The following is a 21,408-nucleotide window of genomic DNA, read 5'->3' as shown; positions in this document are numbered from 1 at the left end:
CAAGCTCGTATTTAATACAAATAAAGAAGGAGAACCAACTCTTTCAAGAAAAGGGCTCATTGAATAATCTAGCCTACCTTTTTATATCCGTCTTTTAAACATTTTGAAGTTGAACTAGATAATTTTTCTGTTTGCACTGTTTAACACTACAAAAAAGACAAAACAAAATTCATAAAAATTTTGGCAGATTCACAAAGCTATACTACAGCTCATTGTATCATTTCTTTATAATAATTAGATTTTTTTGATAATGATGGGTCAAATATTGACCAATGAACTTTAATAAAACAAAAACTAAAATTTCAAAGCCTTATGGCACAGAAACATAACGAGAAAAGAACTGACGGCAAGTGAAATGTAGCAGAGAGAGGGCCTAGAAAGGTGTGTGTGTGTGTGTGTGTGTGTGCAGAGCTAGAAAAGAGGAGAAGAATAGGGTAGACTATTCTATAGACTTGGTCACTAGCGACAGAGGCTGAGGGGCCGTGGAGGGGAGGAGCGAGTGGGAATGACACAGCAATGCCGAGGGCCGGGCCATTGAGGACGCCACAGAGGAGCCCGGCTGCCGCGAGGACGAGACGTCGCCGTGCTCCAGGGCTCCGTTGTGGGAGGAGGCGCCGGGCGTTTTCCTAGCTGCAGCAGAGTTTTCCAGCTGAACCAAAGATGGTGGAGGCCCAGCCAGGAGGTGCGGGTGGTGGAGTGGCTGGTGGGCCGGTTTCATAGTCAGTGAGAGAGGTTGCATTTGTTCAGTCTGAGGTTTGGACTCTTTTGAGGAGGGGGAGGGAACCACTGAGGAGGGGGAGGATGGGGGGGAGTCTAGTAAGCTTCCGTCCGTAGAGGGAGGACTGGCACAGCTGCCTTCACCTTGGATGTAGCGAATGCACTTTTTTTTTCTCCTGAGGGACAAGGCGAGAGAAAGAGAGCATCTTTTAGCATCACATCTTCAAACTACATCGCCTCTTAGCACTGTTGCTCACTTAAACGCACCTTTTGGCTTTTTAAATTAAGGAACTGTTAATTGAAACTGGTTTTACGTAACATTTTGCAGGTGCATTTAAGTAGCTTTAGAAACTTTGTGCTAAGAAGGAAGGTGGTAGAAATGTCAATTTCCAAATACTAAACCATCAGACAGGACAGACATGGAGGAGAGATCACAGGTGAAGCACCTGGACAGGAAGAAGCAGGGACATGAAAAGCACACACAGAGATGATGATGAAGATACAACAAAATGAAGCAGATGAGATGTAGTAATGGTTGCTCTCTGGATGTAAACTCGGCCTTTCTTACAGGCAGAGCTACAGCTGGGGATCAGCCTGTTCTCTCCAGCAACACGAGGTTACTGGACCTGTCTCACTCCTCTACCTCTATCTGGCTCTACTCTCTCTTCTCCTGAGGGGACAGAGTTTGGATTTGAGGGCGAAAAAAGTCAACAAGATCCACACTACCCAGCATCTGCCCCACAGACACAAGTGTGTGTGCGTGAGGGGTCAAGGCATCATGTTTGCATCCCTGCCTGGGGTCGGGACCCTCCCCCTGCCTGCTGAGTCCTTAGGCCAGGCCCGTTGCGCTCAGTGGAACCCGATGAACGAGCAAGGGAGGGGAGGGAGGGGGAGTTAGGAGAGTAGGGGATTGTTGCATTTATCTGTGGTGACTCTGCTGCGAAGGCTCAGATTTGGTTAAGGGGGAATCTCTGCCCACCTCATCTTTACCCTGACCCTGGCAGTGACCCCTCTCTCAGCTCTCCATTCTATCACAAGGATGCCTGAAGGCCACGGAGTATTAGTATTTAAGACTCACAGGGACAGGGAGTAGGTAATGAAAGAGGACTAAGGTGTTTAAAAAGAAAGCTTTTGGAACATATAAGGCTGATCTACTGTTTAATTAAGGTTGTCAAATCAAACCTTTTCCTGTAATTCTGAAGGGGAAACTTGAACAGAGAGCAGATTACTGAGAATGAAAGAGGGACATCAAGAAATCACAAAAAAGGGCTCACGAAACCTTGATCGCATGCTAGGGTGAAAGACAGGCATGCATTTCCGATAAGCTCAACAGTACAAGCACACAACACCAGACAGTATAGGACACTAGGAAAGTCTGGAAAAGAGTGGGGATGAGGCTTTTAAGTGCATTCTACACTGATACTGTAGCACTGGGTGGTGCGGAGTATCGACCGGCCGTAAAAAGGTATCATTTTGCCACTACATACACATCTTGCTCTCGATAACTGTCTGTCAAACTGCAACAAATGAGCTAATATCCATTTTTTAACAGACATATCGATTCATAGTATGTGCCCGTGTATGTTATTGATTTCTCCGCCTCGGGGGAAATTACACCAGATGCATCTTTTAGGAAATGGAGCCCAGAGAGAACTTTTAACCTCTCGGCTCCTAAAACGAAGACTGAATTCTCCACTGTCCCATCTCCTGATCTCCTGGTCTGCTTATTATTGTTTAAGAAATAATGCAGTATTTTTGATAACGTGTGTGTGTCAGCTGGAAGGGAAATAAGAGAGCCAAGTGGAAACACCAACAATGGCCGGCTGTGTGGAGGTGGGTGACTGTGACGTCCTACTTAAAAAAATCTGATTACAAAAAAGTATAGGTGATCTGTTGTTGTTGTTGGACATTGAGATTGTGACAAAAACTGAGAAATACCCTTTGAAATAAGTTTATAAAACAGCTCAGAATTACCTCTTAATGTGACTGCAAAGTGCAGCAAAATACAAAAAGTCATCTGACTAAATTTAGATTTTGAGCCGACCCATATAAATGATTAAAACAAATGAAAAGTGTAGCAGCAGAAACAAACAATGTGTTGCAATGGTTGGTGCTGAAGGGTTGTGTCAAGAAAGAGTGGGGCAGGGGTGTGGTGCAAGCCAGACACAGAGAAGGGTATTACTTAGCAGAAACAAATACCTACCATGAAAATATTCCCAATTCAAAGACTGCTTGTGTCAGAACAGAAAGACAACAGGTAGGGACTAAGTAAGGGTTATTGAAGAGGAGTTTGGAGGAAGAAGAGGTGGAGAAGGAGGAGGAAGAGGGCACAGAAAAGAGTGTCACTGAGCAGGCCCTCAGAGAAAGCAGGGCTAAATTTGTAAGCATGACATTGTTATTCAAAGGACGCCAATTAGAACAAACATGACAGTTAAGATGGGAGGGAATTATCCACTGCCTGGGGAGAAAATGGATTTCAACCACAACAAGTCAGATTGTAAGAAATATTGTTCAAAATGATATTAGGAAGCCATGATCTTGCAGCAAGATATTTTGTTGAGATAAAATATTCAGTAATCTTATTTAGAAATCCATTTTCTGCCACTGGGCTTGAACCGAGTTCAATGAGGAGAAATTGCTGTGAGGGAATTTATAGCAGGAAGCTCCTCAGTAAGGAAAAGGAGCAGAAGAGTTTGCCATCTGTTACCACACTGATGGAAACATGTTTTTAGAGGGATATCTGAGCAAATAATCAAGGAGAAGAAGCTGCTCATTGTGGATGTCTTCCTCCCATTGGTACTACAGCAGTTATACCTGCACGGTTTGCACCATAAACTCAGCTGGTCAAGCCCGAACAAGGCACGACACTTCTTTGGGGTATTTGCATCTGTTAGCCAAAGAGGTAGACACAAACATACACACAGAGACAAAAAAACAAAAAAGAAAAAGAAAGAAAAAAGAAAATGGACACGTCATTGCACAGACAAAAACATGTAGCCAGGGCTTAGGTTCAGGCTGGCAACACTGGGATGTCCTCCATATTGACCAAGCAATCAGGCTTCAGATCCTCCAAGCCCCGACCTGCCAGTTTAGGATTTCTGACCAATGTCAGTGAGGCTTATTGTACTGTACATCCTGCAATGAAACCCCTGTAACCAGACATGTTTCTTCATCAACACATACGCACAGACACCATTCATACAAACACTCTGGAATATGCTGTTAATACCCTTCTTCCCAAACAGAAGGTAAAAATCAAATAGTGGGAACCTAGAGATAGACCGGCAGGGCGTGGCTGGAGGAAGCTGAGCGGTCATGATAGCCTGGCGGGACAGACAGAGGCAGGGAAGAGAAGAGGAAGAAGCAGCAGAGAGCGAAGGAGGAAGTCCCAGTGTACAGTTACCCAGCCTTCACCTGGCCCCGGCCAGTGCAAGCACACACCATACACACCTGCACGGGCCACACCAGTTATTCTGTTGATCGAGCCCAAAGCGCGCTCGACACTTCTTAGGAGCGCTCAGGTCTGATGCCGCAACAGGGAGGGGAAGCCAGCAGAGAAGAGGAATAGAACCAAAACCAAAACCATAAGGAACAGAAATCAAAAGGAGGAGGAGAGAAATAAGGAGAAAAAACAGGTAACAGTGAATCTATGAAGCTTGGCAGTGGCTCATTGTGCAAGAAATCCCCCCAAAACACCCATAAAGCCATTCTCAAGTGTGCCTTTAAAGATAGGACTGAACACAATTAGTGTGTTTCAGACATTAGTAAAAATGCATGCAAATTATCAAATCATGACATTAATATGGAAACAGTGGCTTTCAGTCGTGTAATCTAATCTCTGGCTGGAGTTAAGCTGAAGATAAGAAGTGCTTATTTGGTCGAGAGGATATAAAATGGAGCAAATGCAGACTGGATTAATTTACTGCTAGATGTTATCAGTGCACTATGGTTTCAAAAAGGACAAGGTCAAGGTGGTAGAACTAGGCAGCAGTAGCAGACTGCTAAAAACAGCACGGTGGTGAGTTAGCCCTAGCCAGGGGAAGGATCGAAAAGGCTGGAACCTGAAGAGGGAATCTACTCCTTAAGCCTGGCATCAAACAGTTGACTGTTTTCCATCAGCATTGTCTGCAGAAAAGCTGCCAGTCACTTGCTAGCTCTACCCAGTGGCCATGTCATTATCAGGAGTAGAGCAGAGTGACAGCAGAATATTGTGGTGGACTGTTTGAGTCCAGGCCTTGTCTGAGTAGAGACAGATTTTAAAGGGGGACTGGGCCAAACTCATGCTGGCCTATAGGAAAGGCTCAAGCGCAGCTACTGAAGCATATAGATTAAGGAGGTTTACCCTGACATCACATCCTTCAGGTCATACACCACAATAATAATCTAACTTTATATCATCAGTTCCTCAAGCATCCTGCATAGTGATTGTGCCAAAATACGGAAAAGGCTCTAAACTAAATAGCAATAAATGGAGGTAAATTAAATAAAATATAATCTAGCTTTAAGTCAAATAAACAATAGCAACATTTGAAGAAAAGAAAGCAGCAAACAAAGCAAAAAAAAAGAGCATATTTCAAAGTAAAGAATTTAATCTTAAACCTGCCTAATATTGCACATTCATTGATAAATAAATATACATTAATAAAAAAATAAAAACAAGTTAGTAATTTAATACTCAAAATGACATTAGCACCTGTAATCGGAGGGAGTGAAAGGCAAGGGTTTGGAAAATATTCTCTGTGTTCTGAAAAAAAAGAACAGATAGAGAGGCCTTCAAGAAGAAATCCGTCACCAAACGAGCGCAAAATACATAATAACAAGTCGCCATTGTTCCTCACAATACGATCAGAAGAATATGAATCATGAGAATATAAAATGGATCAATCATAGAATTAGCAAACCTCCTTAATTTTAAGATGTAAGTGATTTCTCTTATGTTGGTATAAAAAGCATGCATGAAAGGGAAGCAAGCAAGGGGCAGCCCAGTAAGTGCGCACACACACACACACACACACACATACACACACACACACAGTACTGTAGTGCAGTCTATCTGCAGGGCACAGGCATTATAAAACGGGGCCACGCACACAACACTAGCAAAGTTAATGGCTCTCACAATGCTTCAACTTCACATTCTCAAAACATACATATCACAATACCAGAACGCTAAGGGGCAAAGTGGGGAGGGGGGGGGGTGTCAAGAGGGGAGGTGAGAAGGAGTGTGGGGGGTCATGCATATTCAGTTGTTATTAGCTGGGGAGGGCTAGGGAAAAATGGGAAAAGGGGGGTATTACAAGCAACTCTACCATTTAAATATTGCATTGGGTAGCATAACTATACCAAAAAAAAGAAAAAAGCCAGGCACAATAACACACACACAAAAGAAACATAACACGAAAAAAAAAACTAGCTTGACTTTTATCTTGCAAGATGTCACATCTGCCTGACACATGATGGGGCTCTTCTAATATGGGAGATAATTGCAGCTCACTTACCATTGCTCTCTGCTTGCTGCTTTTCCCTTTTTCTCTTCTTCCTTTTCCCCTGTTGGTTAGCCGCCAAAAAAATAGAAAGAAAAAAATAGACACAGACAGGAACCTTAGTTATTATATTGCAGAATGCCCAAAACATGAAACAGAGAATAGGACTCATCTTTGTGTTTACTTATTTATTCATTCATTCTTTCTCTGCCTTTTTTTCTGTCTCTGCCCTCCGGTTTGTAACAGCCACTGCAGGCCAAACCAGAGTTCTCCCTCCTCTCTCTGTTTTCTGCCTTTTTCTGCTCTTTTCTTCTTTTTTCTGTACTCTTTTGTCTTATTTTCCTCTGTGAACATCTAGACATCTTGACGAGCTTCTGGTTTGGAAGATAGATTTCTCTAAGGCTGCTCATGGAAGACTCCACTGGTCAGCTTGATCCCAAAACTGGACAAAATTGATGAGAATCTGCCCACTAATGTGTCAGAACAAAGCTTCTAGGGCGCAAAACATTCACTGCGGATTCATATCAACAACATCATGCTCAGACTTTGTTACACATATTCCTTCGTGTGACAAGAGGATGGGCTCAGGTCAAGGCAATTTGTCCAGTCTCAGATATACATATCAAAAGGAAATTACAGGAAGAAAGTAATCCCTCTGGCTAGATAAGAAAAAAGCAAAAGAAAGAACTCATTCTGGCCATGTCACCTAGTGAAAGGGGAAAAGAACAGGCCGTTACGACTTGTAAACTTAAAAACTTACATAGTTGTCTCGTGCTGACCAGCCTGGGTACAGCTGCATGTGGAGCTGTCGCTCTTTCCTGGCCAGCTCGTAGTACTTGGCCTGCTCCTCCCGTGATAGGGCATGCCACTGTAAAATGAGAAACAAGACACAGAAGGAAGACATAGAAAGATTTTCACCATGAACAGGAAAAATATAGGTTGTGAATTGAACTTAAATCTACAATACTGGAACATCAGGTCGCCTCAAAAACCTTCTTCTAACAGGCCCGTGAATCCAAATCATGGTTCTTGATTAACACAACTCGTCTTCTATCTCACCAGGCTGTTAACTGCCTTCACCTTGAATCCCAGGTGTAAATCAGCCCATGTTTAGAATAAAATTAGCAGTGGGTCCTGTGTCAGGAACCAGGATTAAGACCATTACAGTGTTGGTGTGATCTGTTGGCGGACTCACCCTCCGCCCCAGGATCTGGTTGATGGCAGCACTTTCCTTCAGTGTGCACTCAGCCACCACCTTGGCCCTCATCTCCTTCATGTAAAGCATGAAGGCATTCAGAGGCTTCTTTATGTGGACCTGTTTCTTTTTCTCCTCTTCCTTTTTAGCGTCTTGTTTCCTGTGGAGCAGCAGAGGGCAGAAAGGTGAGCAGAGTCGATCTATGACTGGTTTCAACAAGAAACATGAGTTTAGGGCAGTGAAAGTCTACTCACGAGCTGTTGAGGGAGCTGATGTCACTGTGGGAGGATTCCTGCTTGACGTTGGGTGTGACGATGGCTGGGTGTGGGATGCCCGTGGTGTGCAAACTGTGGTGAGGGGGCACCATGTGTGGGGGGAACCTGGAGGACAGAAGACTGTGTAAATCGTCAGAATGGACACGGGTGAAATGAGAAGATGGAGCACATGTATACACAAGACTAAAGGGGCTAAATTCCATTCCCATCTTTGAACATATCAAAAGTACAAAGTGGATTTTAAATTTCTTTCAGAGAAATGGAATTGGCCTTTAGTCACAAGAAAAGACATAAATGCACATACAAACATCCACATTAAAATGTCCAAGGCTGATTCCTGCATTATTATTCACAACCAATTCTATTTTACTATTCAAAATGAGTGTTGAGTCAAATGTCACACAATTTAATTTGATCACAAATTCCAGCCTGGACAGCTTTAAACTTCACACAAAAGGTATAACAGCAAAATTATGGCAGACCATCTGTAAAACATGATGAAAGCTATATTGTGTGGCAATAAGTAAGTGCAATTGCACAAGGATAAATCTCTTGAATGCCATTTTTCAACAACACAAAAAACCTATCCGTTTTCTTTTAAACTTTAATCACAAGATCACTCAATGAAATTTAATAATCTCTATCAATAGTGTCCTGACCAATAAAGGCAACAATTCATGTCAAACATTCAATGAAACATGAATCGTGCTTAAGGGCTCTATGCACCTTGAACTTCTCTGCTCTTAGTTATGGAGAGACTGATATATCAGTGCCATCCATAGCTTGTATCTGTGGTGAGACTGATTAAGCGCTTCTCAGATCTAGAAGAACTACCCGTCACATAAAGTTTTTGAGGGAAAAGTTAACAGGTGTCACCGTTGATAGCTGAGGGAACGGTTTCCAAATAACATTTAAGTGACAATGAAAATGTTTGTCTTTCATCTGTAGATTTCAATTCATTGTAATATTTGAGGAAACTGCATTTTTAGTAATTACATTGATATGAAAATGCCAGGGTTTTGGAGGGGTAAAGCTTGAACCACTATCTCTTATCAAGGAATATTGCAAACTAGATTAAAATGTTCTATCAAAGTCTAGTATCACTTCAGGTATTGGATCTCTGTTTGCTTCCTCCCATTCTTTTCTGCAAATTCAGCTCTGTCAGCAGCACTGACATTTTTATCTTCATCCCTCTACACTCCAACCATCATTTCATCATCTCCAACCGCTCCACATATCGAGGCCAGAAACCCCCTATTTATGAAATCGTTTCAGTGGCCAGAACAGAAATAAGACGCTGCTGTATTGTATGCGCCAGTTTATGTATGACACTAATTATTTGTGTCAGATTATTTGAACATGTGCGCGGCGTCTATCTGCATGTGTATGTTTACAGCGCTGCGCCTCGGCTCCACGTGACCACACACAAATTTAAGAGAAGAGAGGAGGATGAAGGAGAAGGGGAAAAAAAGGAGGAATAATTCTTTTTTTTTTTTTCTTTTTTTTTTTTAAAGCAGCTCATTATCCGGCTGTGTCTGGCTGCATGGCTCCGAGCCAGAATATAATGATGAGGATAAACTCGCCAGGAACAACTAGTTTCTGTTGGAGGCCATCTCAGGGGAGTGCCAGTGTGCTCCCCCCTCAAACTCTTTCCCTCTTTTTCTCCTTTCCCCTCTTCTCCCTTCATCACTGACACATTGGTGTTTGTGCCATGTCATCCGTTGATGGGGAGCTCGGCAGCAGTGGCTGCATATCGCCCATCATTAGAGCTGCTGCATTTTCTTCGCTCACTCCGTTTCCTCTCTCCCTGTTCACCCTCCCTCCTTCTCTCTCTGTGCACTTGTTAAAATTTCCTCTGTTCCAAGATCTATTTTTTTCTCCTCTTCTTCTTCTTCTTCTCTACTCCTCCCTGTCCCCTCATCACCTCCACGCTCCTTCGCTTCCTCTCTCCCTCCCTCCCCCTCCTCCTGCTGCCACTGCATGGCCCAGGTTATGGTTTAAACATGACGGCCATCCCTTTGAAGCGTGGGGGCATCATCATCATCATCCGGGCTCATCAGCAGCAAGCAGCGCCTTGGACCAATTTAACCAACACAGAGAGGGAGATGCAGCGGAGACCCCCACCCATCCACCCACCCCTACCCCGGGGCTCCTACGTCTCAATCTGAAAGGTAAGAACGCCTGGCGGTGTTGGGGTTGGGGTGGGGGGGGTGGGGGGTGGGGGTCACTGGCGCAGCAAGCCCAGTGTCAGCCAGTGCCATTTAATTGCCGATGCGAAGCAGTAGCCCCCGTGCCTGTTTAATGTATAATGATCCGGCCGGTGCGCTTCTCCCGTTCCCAAGGAAAAGAGAGGGAGCGGGATGATGGGGGAACATATCAAAGGGCAGGCTTAAGCATAAGGGGCAAAGGGGCCTTCACATCCTCCCACCTGTCACACATACATTCACACGCACATACACAATATAGGGGACCTGCACTGGCTCCAACCCCATTATCAAAATAATGTCTTTCATTTGCTCCACTGACTGTCCCTACTCTCCTTGGCTCTTTTTCCTCCCGTCCTAAAAGAATGCATTTTTTAACAGGACCTAGGTGTAAGGTGCTCATTGCAGGACTACAAGGTACCAGATTCATTCCCTGCATCCTAATTCAGTTCGAACTATGGCACAGGGGACTGATACTGAAGCAGCGCGCTCCAGCAAAGAACGGGCTCCCGACAAGAGTACAAGGCCAGGATGTCTTTTCTCTCCGATTTCCTCCACTCAGCCTGCTCCCTACAAATCGTTTGAGCTATCACAACAGTCTGGTCCATTCTTTGAACAAAGCCAACTGGCTGAAGGCTATGTATGAATGGATCCTGCCATTTTGCTGACACAATTAGACAGATTTTTTCTAGATTTTGTCAACAAATTGATTTTTTCCCTGCCCTGTCAAAGTCAGAATTTTGTTTTTTTTGTTTGATTTTGTTAAGTGTGGGGAGGGAGTTGGAGGATTTTTTTGGGGGGGAGATGTGTTAAACCCTCCCATTCTCCAGAGAGCTCCCAGAGCCCTCCATCTATTCAGTTATACTAATTCAATTAGGGGCCTCATCACAGGGCATTAGCTCTTCCCCATGGCCAGTCCCCCCCCACACCCAGCCAGTATATTCAATTATCTGCACTGGAAATAAGATGATCACAATGTAGAGGCTGTCATTAAGGGACCAAATTAGCAGTCACTTAAAGCCCAGGTTGGCTGGGTACTGCTGCCAGATGCCGATGTCTGGACAGACCCACTGTCTGACCCTTTGCACCTGAGACTTGCTGGGGAAGGGCTGGAGGGGGGGTGGGGGGATCTGGCTCTAATCCAGACACCCTTCTCCAGAATTAATTTAAAAGTAACGTCTGATACAAGACGGTAGTTATATTTGAACCACTAAAATGAAAGTTTAACAGCAAAGAACAGCTGAAAAAGACTGAACTGAACCGTCTAGATGAGCTTACAAACTCAACTTTCCCTTATTCTCAGGGCTATGGTTTGAAAAAATGTCATTCTCCTCCCTCCCTGCATCTACATGATCCATCAATGTCACAGAGGTCTAAACATGTCGCCCCCAGGAGCTGCTTTTCCAATCAGGCTGTAATTACACTAAAGCTTGGCCTCATCCCTAGACTCTAAACCAGCCCAATCCAAAGTCCCCTGCTGCAAGGGCGTATAGAGGGGGAGGGAGAGGGAGGAGGAGCGGAGGGAGAGGAGTAGGAGGCTGTTTGTTTTTTGTGTTGTTGCTTTTTTGGCTTCTGCAGACCCACAAATCAGGGGCTTTTAGTCATCCAAAATTAATTATTTTCGCTTCCCACCAATATAGAGGACATGTGTCCCTCAAGGGAACACTAAGTAGTTTAACACCAACTGACAAACACACACAAATGTATACAAGATGGCAACAAATACACATACCCCCCATGGGTGCAATAATGTCCACAGCAGCACTTGAGCTGGACCCTAATGGGCAGGACCAAAGCACTAGCCAAGTGTCAGGCCCCAGCTTATATCATCTAGTCCCCTTCAAAGTGCTGCTGTGTTTGTTTATCTGTCTGGCTGCTCAAACTCACAGCAAGGACATGCCCCAGCTCATTTCAGATCTGCCTGACATGCAGTGGGGGTAAATGTTCTTCAGGGGCCTCATTAGAAAATGATAAATATAATTAATATTTGAGCATGCTAGCTGGAGCCTCACACTGGAGAATTGGCCTTTTGAACACAGAGATGGGGAGTGTGAGCTCTCCTTAAGGGAGAAGTTGCTCCTCACTGTCTCTGCATGTGAGTGTGCGTGTGTGTTGCTTGTGCATTTCCCTCACAGCCAACACAAACACACAACTGAATGTATGAGTGAGTGAGTGAGAAAGTGTGTGTGTGCTTAGCTCCTAGGGCTCAACTCACCTTGACATGGATGCGTTGACAGTGAGCGCAGTTGGGTAGGGGTGTCTGAAACCCCCTGTTGTGATTGGATAAACAGGTTGACCTTGCCTGGGAAGGGGGAAGAAAAGAAGAAAGGAGAAAAGGTAAAGGAACAGGGTTGATGGAAGAGGAGAAGGTAAAGCCCTCTGTCTCTCTCCTCTCCCCACCATGGGCCTCTTTATTCTCATTTGATCAGGACAAAAATCTAGGGGATTGCAGAGTGCAGATCAAAGGGAGGAAAACTCTGAACAATTTGAATGCCACAAATCTTGATAGCAATGGCTAATTAAATTTCATAACCCTTCGCTCGGTGTCGACAGAGTGGGGCCCTGTTCCTCCCCAAGCTGGAACTAGGTGTTTTGTTGTGATAATTAAAGACGAAGCGCGGGTCTCTTTAATGGAGCCATCACACTAATTGAGGTCTACACATTCAAAGACAAACAATAATGAATGTAAATTTATACCAAAATAAAGTGCAGCAAATCAAAGGGCGCCATGGCTGCGCTCGGGGCCTCTCTCGGTATTTAGATCGCGGTGAGAAAACATTAAATTAACAGAGCTTAATTTGTAGCCTTTTGTCATATTAACAAGTGTTGACAAGAGTTACCAGGGGAGAGCCCCCGTGTGGAATTGTGGGTAAAATACGGGCAATCACGGTTCATTACTCTAATTGGACCATACAGAGACATGCAAAATAGTATTTGCCACAAAGTAGCAAGTTGAGGTTAGCGAGGGCCTGAGGAAGCTGCAATGGGCTGCTGTGGTCCAGGAGTGAGTGCGTTAGAAAGTTAAGGGATCAAGTTTAAGTTTTAGAGGACTCAAACACAGAATGAGGACCCACTCTGGGGACCAAGATGAGACAGAGGCAGCTTCCATAATTGGCTTTGTGTACATAACATCCTGCTGCACCATGCACTCACATGTAAGGTAATATCTGCTTTTATTGTTTACTATTTTTCTCTTTAATGATTTGGCTTGATATACAGTTTATGCTTATTAATCATTACAGTATGTGCTTCTTGCTAGCCTTTCCACACACATGCATCACAAGAGAACACAGTAGAAAGAGTAATAAAAAAAGGATTTGCTTACTGTGGTACTAACCATCCTAGCGGATGGGGGATCTGGCCGACAGTGCCAGGTGACAGTGGGTAATAAGGAGATATGTCTGGAGGATGTGGAGGCCTTGGAATTCCTGTGGAAGAAAGAGGATGACAGGAGCAGAGAGGAGGTGGACAGAGAAGATGATGACAGAGAGAGAACCAAATCTTTGTCAGTGCTGAATTCATTCTTTGTTGAGAGTTTCACATCTGAATGGGGCAGACATCACAGGAGTGCAGATGGGAGGAAGAGGAGGAGGAAGAGGGTTTGTTGCTCGCATGTACACAGTGCTAAATCACACGTCCTGATCAAAGGCCTTTGAGGCGGCGGTGGCGGCACAATGTGTTGGTAAAGGCAGAGGGGAGAGAGGTGAGGAGAAAACACCAACACGATTCTTGTCACATTTGTCTACTGATTCAGAAGACTAATGATATAAAATGACTGAGGTTTAGAAGTTAACAGAACAATATAATTAAAGCCTTCTCTGTGATCAGAGAGCTGCTAATACAGGAGTACAGGTGGAGTCAGGCTGATTTACACTGGCATACAGGCTGGATGGATATGGATTTTACCTGATATTATACAGGAATAAGCCAATATTAGAAATATTCTGTTGTCTCAGATTAATGGCTACTTCAACAGCTATATGTTCAGTGTTACAATAAGTTTTGACAAAGTTAATGACAATGTGAAACGCGGCGTACGTATTGGCTCGTTAGTCTCCATTCAGTCCAACAGATCCTCAGATTTAACATAAAAACAGCAGCAAATTTTGTTATCCCCCGCAGTCGAACAGTGACAAAGATGTCCAATTTAAGGACAGTTCTCGCGGAGGGCATCGCCAAGCAATCACAGCATCCACGGTGTTGCCTTTACTTTCTGTGGCAGCTGACAGGCGAAGAAACTGCATCGACAAGCTGCCCTGAATGAACGCCTTGAAAAGGTCTCGTACACAGCCGGGTGTAAAAATAACTTTCTCTCTCATGACAAACTTGAAACAGGGAACACTAGACGTGTAAAAGCACAGCAAGGAGGTGTGTGCGCTCAGTAGACCAGGAACTGGGGGGGACTTTCATTTTGGCTGATGTGATGTTTCTTACACACAGCTGGCTTGCCTTGTGCAGCTGTTGTTGCAGATATTCGGACCAGTGCCAGCACGGCCGAATTAGAGCCAGATCAGTCTTTATACATCAGAACTTGGCCGGTGTTGGTGGTTACACCCAAAGTCTGCAGCTGATCCAGGTTGTCCAGGAAGTGGCTCTTGAGAGGGATTCTGTTACTGATGGACAACATGCTGTGCAGCAGCTTTCCAAGCGGAAAACTTCTACCGTTATAGCAAAGTTCTATTTAAAAGAAAAGCCTTATGAACATTATCCCATCGCCACCCAACGCTGAAGACCTAATATAGCTCATTAATTAATTAAACACTGAGCCCAATTAAGCAGCCCCATTAAGCACTACATTAAACAGCAGCTGGCGCATTATTTCCCCCTTGTAAGGACCATCATAATAAGGGAACATTATTACCTAAAACATTGACTGAATCCACCAGAGACCACGGGAAAGCATGAAATTATTCACAGCACTGAAAATGCATTAACCTGAAAGGACGGGCTGAATGACAGTTAACAAAACGAAGTGCTGGGTCAAGATGCTTACAGAAATGAAGGAATTGCCTAAAAATGTATGCTGAATGGTTGTTGGAGAAGGACGTGTGGGAAGAATCTGAAACGTGGACGCTCTGAATCTGCAGGATCAACAGGCAGTAAAGAAGTAACTGCACAGGGTTGATAATCGAACACCTGTATAAATCCAAGTGGTCAGGTCACATCTTCCATTTTGAGTGGACATAAATCCAAACAGAACGTCTTGAGGACTCTCCGTGTTTACTGCTCTCCGGTATTTAGATGCGAAGACCTCCAGCTACAGTGGCTGTCTTGTTTTGAGTCTTGGCAAATGGAGTTGCGGTCATGAGAAGTCGTGGTTGTTTGCTAAATTCCATGTTTTACGAGAGGTTTTATGAGCCACTGTTCAGGTTCTTGTTCTCGAATGTAAGGCCACTTTCCACCGAAGCCAAACCATGTTCACGAGTGTAATAGCTAAATCAATCAGTAACAGATGAGAGCGGCAGTTGTCAACAAGAAGCACTTGACAGGACTATGACTTTGTCAATCTCGTAAACAGTCCTAGTTATGTTTCTGAGGTAAGCAATCAATGAATTTCTATTTCATAATACTTTTTCACATAATACAGTATATGGATGGTATCAATATTAAAAAGAATAGTTTAAACAATACAGTCTATTGTAAACATGACACTTGAATTGTGTTTTAATCTTGCATTGCTTATACAAGAATGTGTCTGCAGACAGACAGACGCCATCAAGACAAACAAAGTCCTGAATATGTGAGCCATGGTGGCAGCACATAATAAAACATTTACACACACCCATCAGTGCAAACAGTTTCTAAGAGGTGAAGAGCCTTATCTAAGGAGAGCTGCGTCTGTAGTTTTCTCAACTTCTGAGACTTATTTTTCAAGTTTTTGAAACGTATTGGGGTGTTCAGACGTTTCATCCTGACACCTTTAAAAAACACACTGTGTTGTTTTATACTGGTGTTTTTAGCAGGAATCAAGTAGCACGTAGCTAACTGAAACTCTATTTTGAATAAAACTCTCCACACAGCAGTAAAAGATAACATGCATACAGTGGAAAAAATAGTTTGGGCTTACCTGTTTTGGGATCCACGTCTGTCTGTAGGTGAGGTGGGGGATTCCCCGGTGTGAAGTGCTCATTGCTGTAGGTGATCAGAGGTGTGAGAGGGTGCACATGGTGAGGGTGCTGTACCACTGGAACCTTATTAGACTGAGAGAAAGAGGAAGGATACAGAGAGAGACAGATAGATAGTAATAAAGAGAGAGAAGGGGAAAGAAAAAAAGACCAGACGGTTAATATTTGGGTTAGGGTTAGAGATTGCAGGCGCTTGCCACAGGATTACAACTTGGTCTAAAGGCTCTCGAAAGAAAAGCTATCAAATTCTGGGTCCTCTCAAGGCGCCAAACCACCAAGCCACAGTGAAAATAGTGTGGTTTGTAATTAAAAACACTTCTGCGGTGTCACCCTGGAATTCAGTAACACAATCGAAGGGGCTTGGGGGGTTGCCAGTTCACATTTGGGTCTGATGTGTGATGAGGCACTTTGCAGCCACGGTTGCAGTGAAGTAATCGATCATCTGTAAACCACGAAATCAAGGCGGCGCGTGTAAATCCACAGTCATTAGCAGCTCCAGTCAGCGCTCCGCTTGGCTCGCCTCCTCCCTGCTCTCGAGCCTCCTCCTGGTCTCCCCTCTTGCTCGCTCCCCTTCCCTCATCTATTCCCCCAGGGCCCAGTTCATGGAGGGTAGGGGTGTATTGTAATAAAAGGGTTAGGAGAGAGGAGGTGGGGCTGAAAATCCATTTCTGCATTTTTGCCAAATTAGTTTTAGCTATGTAATCTTCTCTTTGTGCTCCTAAGTGGTGCAGGCCCCTTTTTTCAATTACCCAAAGATTACAGTGGAGCTTTAGGGGTGTGCTGCCGTGGGCCCGTGTTAACCGGCGCTCAGCCCCTCTCATAAGGCCAGGCCGAGTCAGACACTAATATACACACAGTCCCCCGACCACAAGATAACCAGATTAGAGCTCTGCTGTAGATTAGGCTGGTGGAAGAGGCTGCTCTCGCCTCTTTACCCACACATCCTTATCCTGCCCTCAGCAGTCAAAGAAGCAGCACTAATCAGGCTTATCATAACATGGATGATATGTTCAGGGGGAGAGGAGTAAGACACCAAGCTGCTTGTGTGTGTGTGTGTGTGTGTGTGTGTGTGTGTGTGTGTGTGTGTGTGCATTCAATCTGCTCTCTCATAGGCCACACACCCTCATTAGCGACTTTAACCCATGCAAGAAAGAAAAAAAAAAAGCTCCGCTGTGGCACATTTCCAACAGACTTTGAAAAACATTAATGGGACTAGATGTTGGCAGGGGGGCATACATACATGAGATGCTCAGTTGCCCGATGCTCATTGACAATACAAATGCAAAGCTGTGGGCCCAGGGCGAGACAAATGTGAGCAGAACTTAATGCTGCAAACTAATCATGTGCAGGGGCTGTTTGAGGCTGAAGTTAATATCGGGCCCGTGCGAGAGCCTTATACATCAACAGTCCATTCAGAGCCCCGTGCTAAATTTTCACTGGGTAGTTAAAGCTGTCTATCTGTATGGTCCGTACAAGCCTGGCCATCTAGACCTCTATTCTGTAGTGGCAGCGGTGGGGGAGTGGAGAGTGGGGAGGAAGGGGGGGCATTCCCTATTGCCATGGTCCCAATGAAAGATTAATGAACCCCAGCAGAACTCCAGGGAGGCAGAGGGACTCCTGGGACTCATTCACAGCCCTGAGCTGAAAAGGCTATGGAGGAGAGAAGGAGAGAGGGGTTGGGGGTGTGTATGTGTGTTTGTGTGTGTCGGGGGTGGAGGGGGCGGTAGGTGGAAGGGGATTCGTTAAAAAGAAACACAAACCAAGGCACTCCTCGTTGTGTAGGGGCTCCTGATCTGATCTGTACATCTAGAATAGAGGGATGAAGAAGGAAAAAAACTGGTAGAAAAAAAAAAAGAACCAAGATGGAGCTGCCAAATGCAGCTGATGAGTCTGCAGCTGAATGCTAGAAGATGGCCTCTGTCTTCCTCTCTCACTTCCTCTTCTTCTCTTGTCCCCCCCATCTCTCACCTCCTAACCTCCTCCTTCACGACTCCCCGCTCCTCCCTCGGGTAATGATGTGAAAGAATGTTGTCAATTCTTCATCTCACAGTGCTGAAAAGCTTTAGTGGCCATTTAAATGAGTTCTTTTGTCCAGGGGCCCCGGCCATTGAGAAGACAGTTCAAAATGCCCATCCACTGAGTCCACATTTAGACAGAGGGTGTTAGAGAGGGTGTGTATGGGACAGAGAGAGAGAGAGACGGGGAGCGCTAGAGGCCAGCCGATTTACATCATAGTCACTTGTGGTCTAAGAGTGTGCTCTTTTTTTTCTTGAAAAGCCCAGAGTGAGGCAAATAGCAACGGGCTGGACTGACTGCTGCCTCCACAGTCGGGTCAGTCTACAGACAGTGGCTGGGACAAGAAAAGAAGCAAAAAATCAACTCAAGTTTTGGTAGTAAGTATGTTGGTGGCTTTTGCTGCTTTCCAATGAAAGACCCTTTTCTATATTTTCACATTCCTTTAGAGGTCTTTCCTTTCGAGTTCTATCTGCTGACATGGGTGAAAAATCAAGAAATCTGTTCAAACTGACACCCACAGCGTTGATCACCCGATGCATATATAGTCAGTCAGCTGATGTGGACTTCCTGTGGTTTGAAGTCTTCAGTTATCTCACCCGCTCTCCCTACATGCCATGTGATCATCGCACACGCAGTAGCATCCACTTTGTGTCCTGCTGACGTCAAGGCAGCACCCGGTGGTCCCCGCGGGAAGGGAGGCCCAGCACCTGCCCTGTGGCCACTGTGGGACAATACAAGCCCAGGACTCGTCTGGCAGGCTGCTGGGTGCTTCAGCCGCACAGAGCTCATAAAGCGCCGAGAAACAAAAGCAGGCAACGTGGGAGGCTTTACTCTCCCTGCTCCACAAAAGCCAGGGGAAAAGAAAGAACATTTCCTGCCCCTACACCCCCGCTGACTCGCATCCTTCCCACCACCTCCGTCATTACAACAAACAAATATAGCAGAAGACAAACAGATACACTGCTCTGTAGTCATGATGACCAGATTCACACCTCAAAAAGAGAGATTTCACATTCAAAAGACCCTGCAGAAAAAAAGAGCACACTCTTTTACGAACATCAATGAGCACATTGACTCTTTCCACGTCCAGGACACATACGGCGCCTGCTGCTGAGGAAGGCCAGCGCTGTGAAGTGCAGGCAGCACACTTAAATACAGCAGACACAAACAGAAGCAGTAGTTGCCGCCTCTGGTTATGCTGTTGATATTGGCTCGGCTCTATTTATTCTATTCTATTCTCCTATTTCCAGCTGCGAGGCTCATATGCTCAAAAGGAAAAGGAGCTTATATGCATCTGTATTTCGTCTTTTATGTCATCGTGATCACCCTTTACTCACAATGGTGCTTCTCTACAATACCTGTGACAAGTAATCTACTGGGCATTGATGGCTAACAACCACAGCTATTTCTATGGTCTCAAAACTTCAACAATGTAACTCTGCAAGTGTTAAAACTAATTTCAAAAGCTGCAGCGCTGGTATCACCAGAATACAATCTCAAGTGTAAAATATTTCCTATACTAGCTGGTGAGAAATGCTGCTCCGCCACTGTGTGAAAAGAGCCTTTTGGAAGTCGACAAATGAATGAGCTGCTTCAAGTCAGATCTCTGGGGAGGGAGAGTGGGGTACAGGAGAAGGCAGAGGGGGTGAGAAAGTGACAGCAGGACGGAGTGAGACAAAGGGAGGGGGACAGAGAGGTGCAGACCGGACAGGAAAAAGCTGTTGGCCTTGCATTTCCGCCTGGTGGCACCTCGTAGGGCCAATTTGAGCCCTAAATGTGAAGGTGGCGACCTTGCGGGCCCAGGGGGTGGCTGGGCAGGGGGCTAGAGCCTCTGTCTCTCTGCTTTATGTCATGATATGATGAGTTGTCACAACAGCTTGCGGGGCGCTAATGAGCTGTAGTGAGGCCGGGGCAGGGAAGGGAGAAGGGAGGCCAGGAAGAGAGGAGAGAGATGTGGGGATGACAGTGCCGTGATGGATTGGGGTCCTCTCAGGCCTCCAAATTCCAAAGCAAGCAGAAAAAGCTGCCAGAGCGCCCTGAGCCTCTCCCAGAGCGTGCAAGTGGCCCACGTCCAAGGCACATGGAGTGACACCGCACAGAAAACACACACACACACACACACACACACACACACACACACACTGGAGAGCTGGGGGAAAGTGTCAGAGAAGAGTAATTTGTGTGTGTGTGTGCGAGTATGTGCGCATCATTTGATTTGAGCAAAACAAAAAGTACAAACTGTGCTGCCACCAATCTAATGAATCATCTGGTTGAAATCTAACAAACACGATTGCTGTTTTCCTTTGGGAGGTATAGAGTGCCCCCTCTAGGCTAAAGATCTTCATCTCCTAGCAAACCCCATATCATACCAACCAATGTTCTCACACACACACACACACACACACACACACACACACACACACACTAGCCCTGGTAGCACTCAGTCGAATCAATCCTCAGATTCAAGCAGACAATCTAAAGGAATACTTAGAGATTAACGGCAATGGAAAATGAAATGCTCCGACAAATTAAAGGGTTATCAGAGCCACGATCCTCCAGCACCACGCTGATTAAAAAAACCCTGCTTTATTTCAGAAATCTCTAAATTTCTTGGTTAATCATTAGAGAATAAAAAATCTCCACAATATCAAGAACCTGGGAATTGTAGGGGGAGCAAAAGGATTTAAAAAGCAGATATGGAGGTGTTGATCAGTTTTCTCTTGCAGAGAAGATGCGTCTCTGAGGGCAAGGGGCTCCGGAGACCACAGTATATTTAAAAGTTAATCTATTCACTTTGCTGCAGTGACATGCCGACTGCTTGATCAGAGCGCTGAACAAAAATATTATGTGGGCCAGAGCCTTTGCTCCCCTTCCTCCTGCTCTCTTCGCTAGCACTCAAGTCGTTCGTCACCATTTATTTTTGCTTCCCATCTTTGATAGTCGGCACATCAAATAGAATTGCAGAAAGGACATGTTCTGATATGTCACAGATAAATAAAACTGCGCACAAATAGCTTAAATATGAAGTGGTATTTGGTAGAACTGTTGTATTCTGTAAAGACAAATCGCCTCTTAGACACACGTGTGTTAAAGCCTTCTTCTTTTCAATGTAAACAGCCTCTTGAGCTCTCATACCTGAGTTAAAGGGGTTTCTCTAAGAGGTGATATTGTATCACAGTGTTAAGAGCCAGACTGAATTCTGCCTTTTGAAATGCAATCAGCTCCTCAGAATTTCAGTTGAAAGCCAGGCAATTAAGAATTTGAATTGGATGGCAACATTAACAAAGGGATATGTTAATCTGTGAGGTTATTGAAATCTTATTTTACATTTCATGGTTAAGACATGAGCTTGATCAAATAATGTTTTGTCAAGTAAATAATATTCCTCTCGAG

At 44.8% G+C, this 21,408-nt stretch overlaps 1 protein-coding gene across 11 annotated transcripts in view; it reads right to left on the bottom strand.

The window, feature by feature from the left end:
* Positions 1–304: 304 nt before the first annotated feature.
* The window catches only part of tcf7l2 (transcription factor 7 like 2), an 85,789-nt gene continuing 64,685 nt past the window's right edge, over positions 305–21,408 (bottom strand). For 2 of the 11 annotated variants that reach the window (XM_070927194.1, XM_070927195.1), the window contains 10 exons: positions 15,942–16,074; positions 13,200–13,302; positions 12,090–12,176; positions 7,650–7,775; positions 7,396–7,555; positions 6,961–7,068; positions 6,216–6,264; positions 5,411–5,461; positions 4,168–4,240; positions 305–893 (listed from right to left, as the gene is read on the bottom strand). In XM_070927194.1, coding sequence (XP_070783295.1) covers positions 440–893; positions 4,168–4,240; positions 5,411–5,461; positions 6,216–6,264; positions 6,961–7,068; positions 7,396–7,555; positions 7,650–7,775; positions 12,090–12,176; positions 13,200–13,302; positions 15,942–16,074 — 1,344 coding nt within the window. In that variant the 3' untranslated portion in view covers positions 305–439. Of the gene's footprint in view, positions 894–2,938; positions 2,982–3,530; positions 3,605–4,167; positions 4,241–5,410; positions 5,462–6,215; positions 6,265–6,960; positions 7,069–7,395; positions 7,556–7,649; positions 7,791–12,089; positions 12,177–13,199; positions 13,303–15,941; positions 16,075–21,408 lie in introns of those variants that run through there. The other 9 variants (XM_070927202.1, XM_070927205.1, XM_070927198.1 and 6 more) reach the window with 8 other exon arrangements.

Source organism: Enoplosus armatus, chromosome 20 (assembly GCF_043641665.1).
Source record: "Enoplosus armatus isolate fEnoArm2 chromosome 20, fEnoArm2.hap1, whole genome shotgun sequence".
Classification (NCBI taxonomy): domain Eukaryota; kingdom Metazoa; phylum Chordata; class Actinopteri; order Centrarchiformes; family Enoplosidae; genus Enoplosus; species Enoplosus armatus.
Note: the sequence above shows the minus strand (reverse complement) of the source record. Positions and strands in the feature narration are given on the sequence as shown.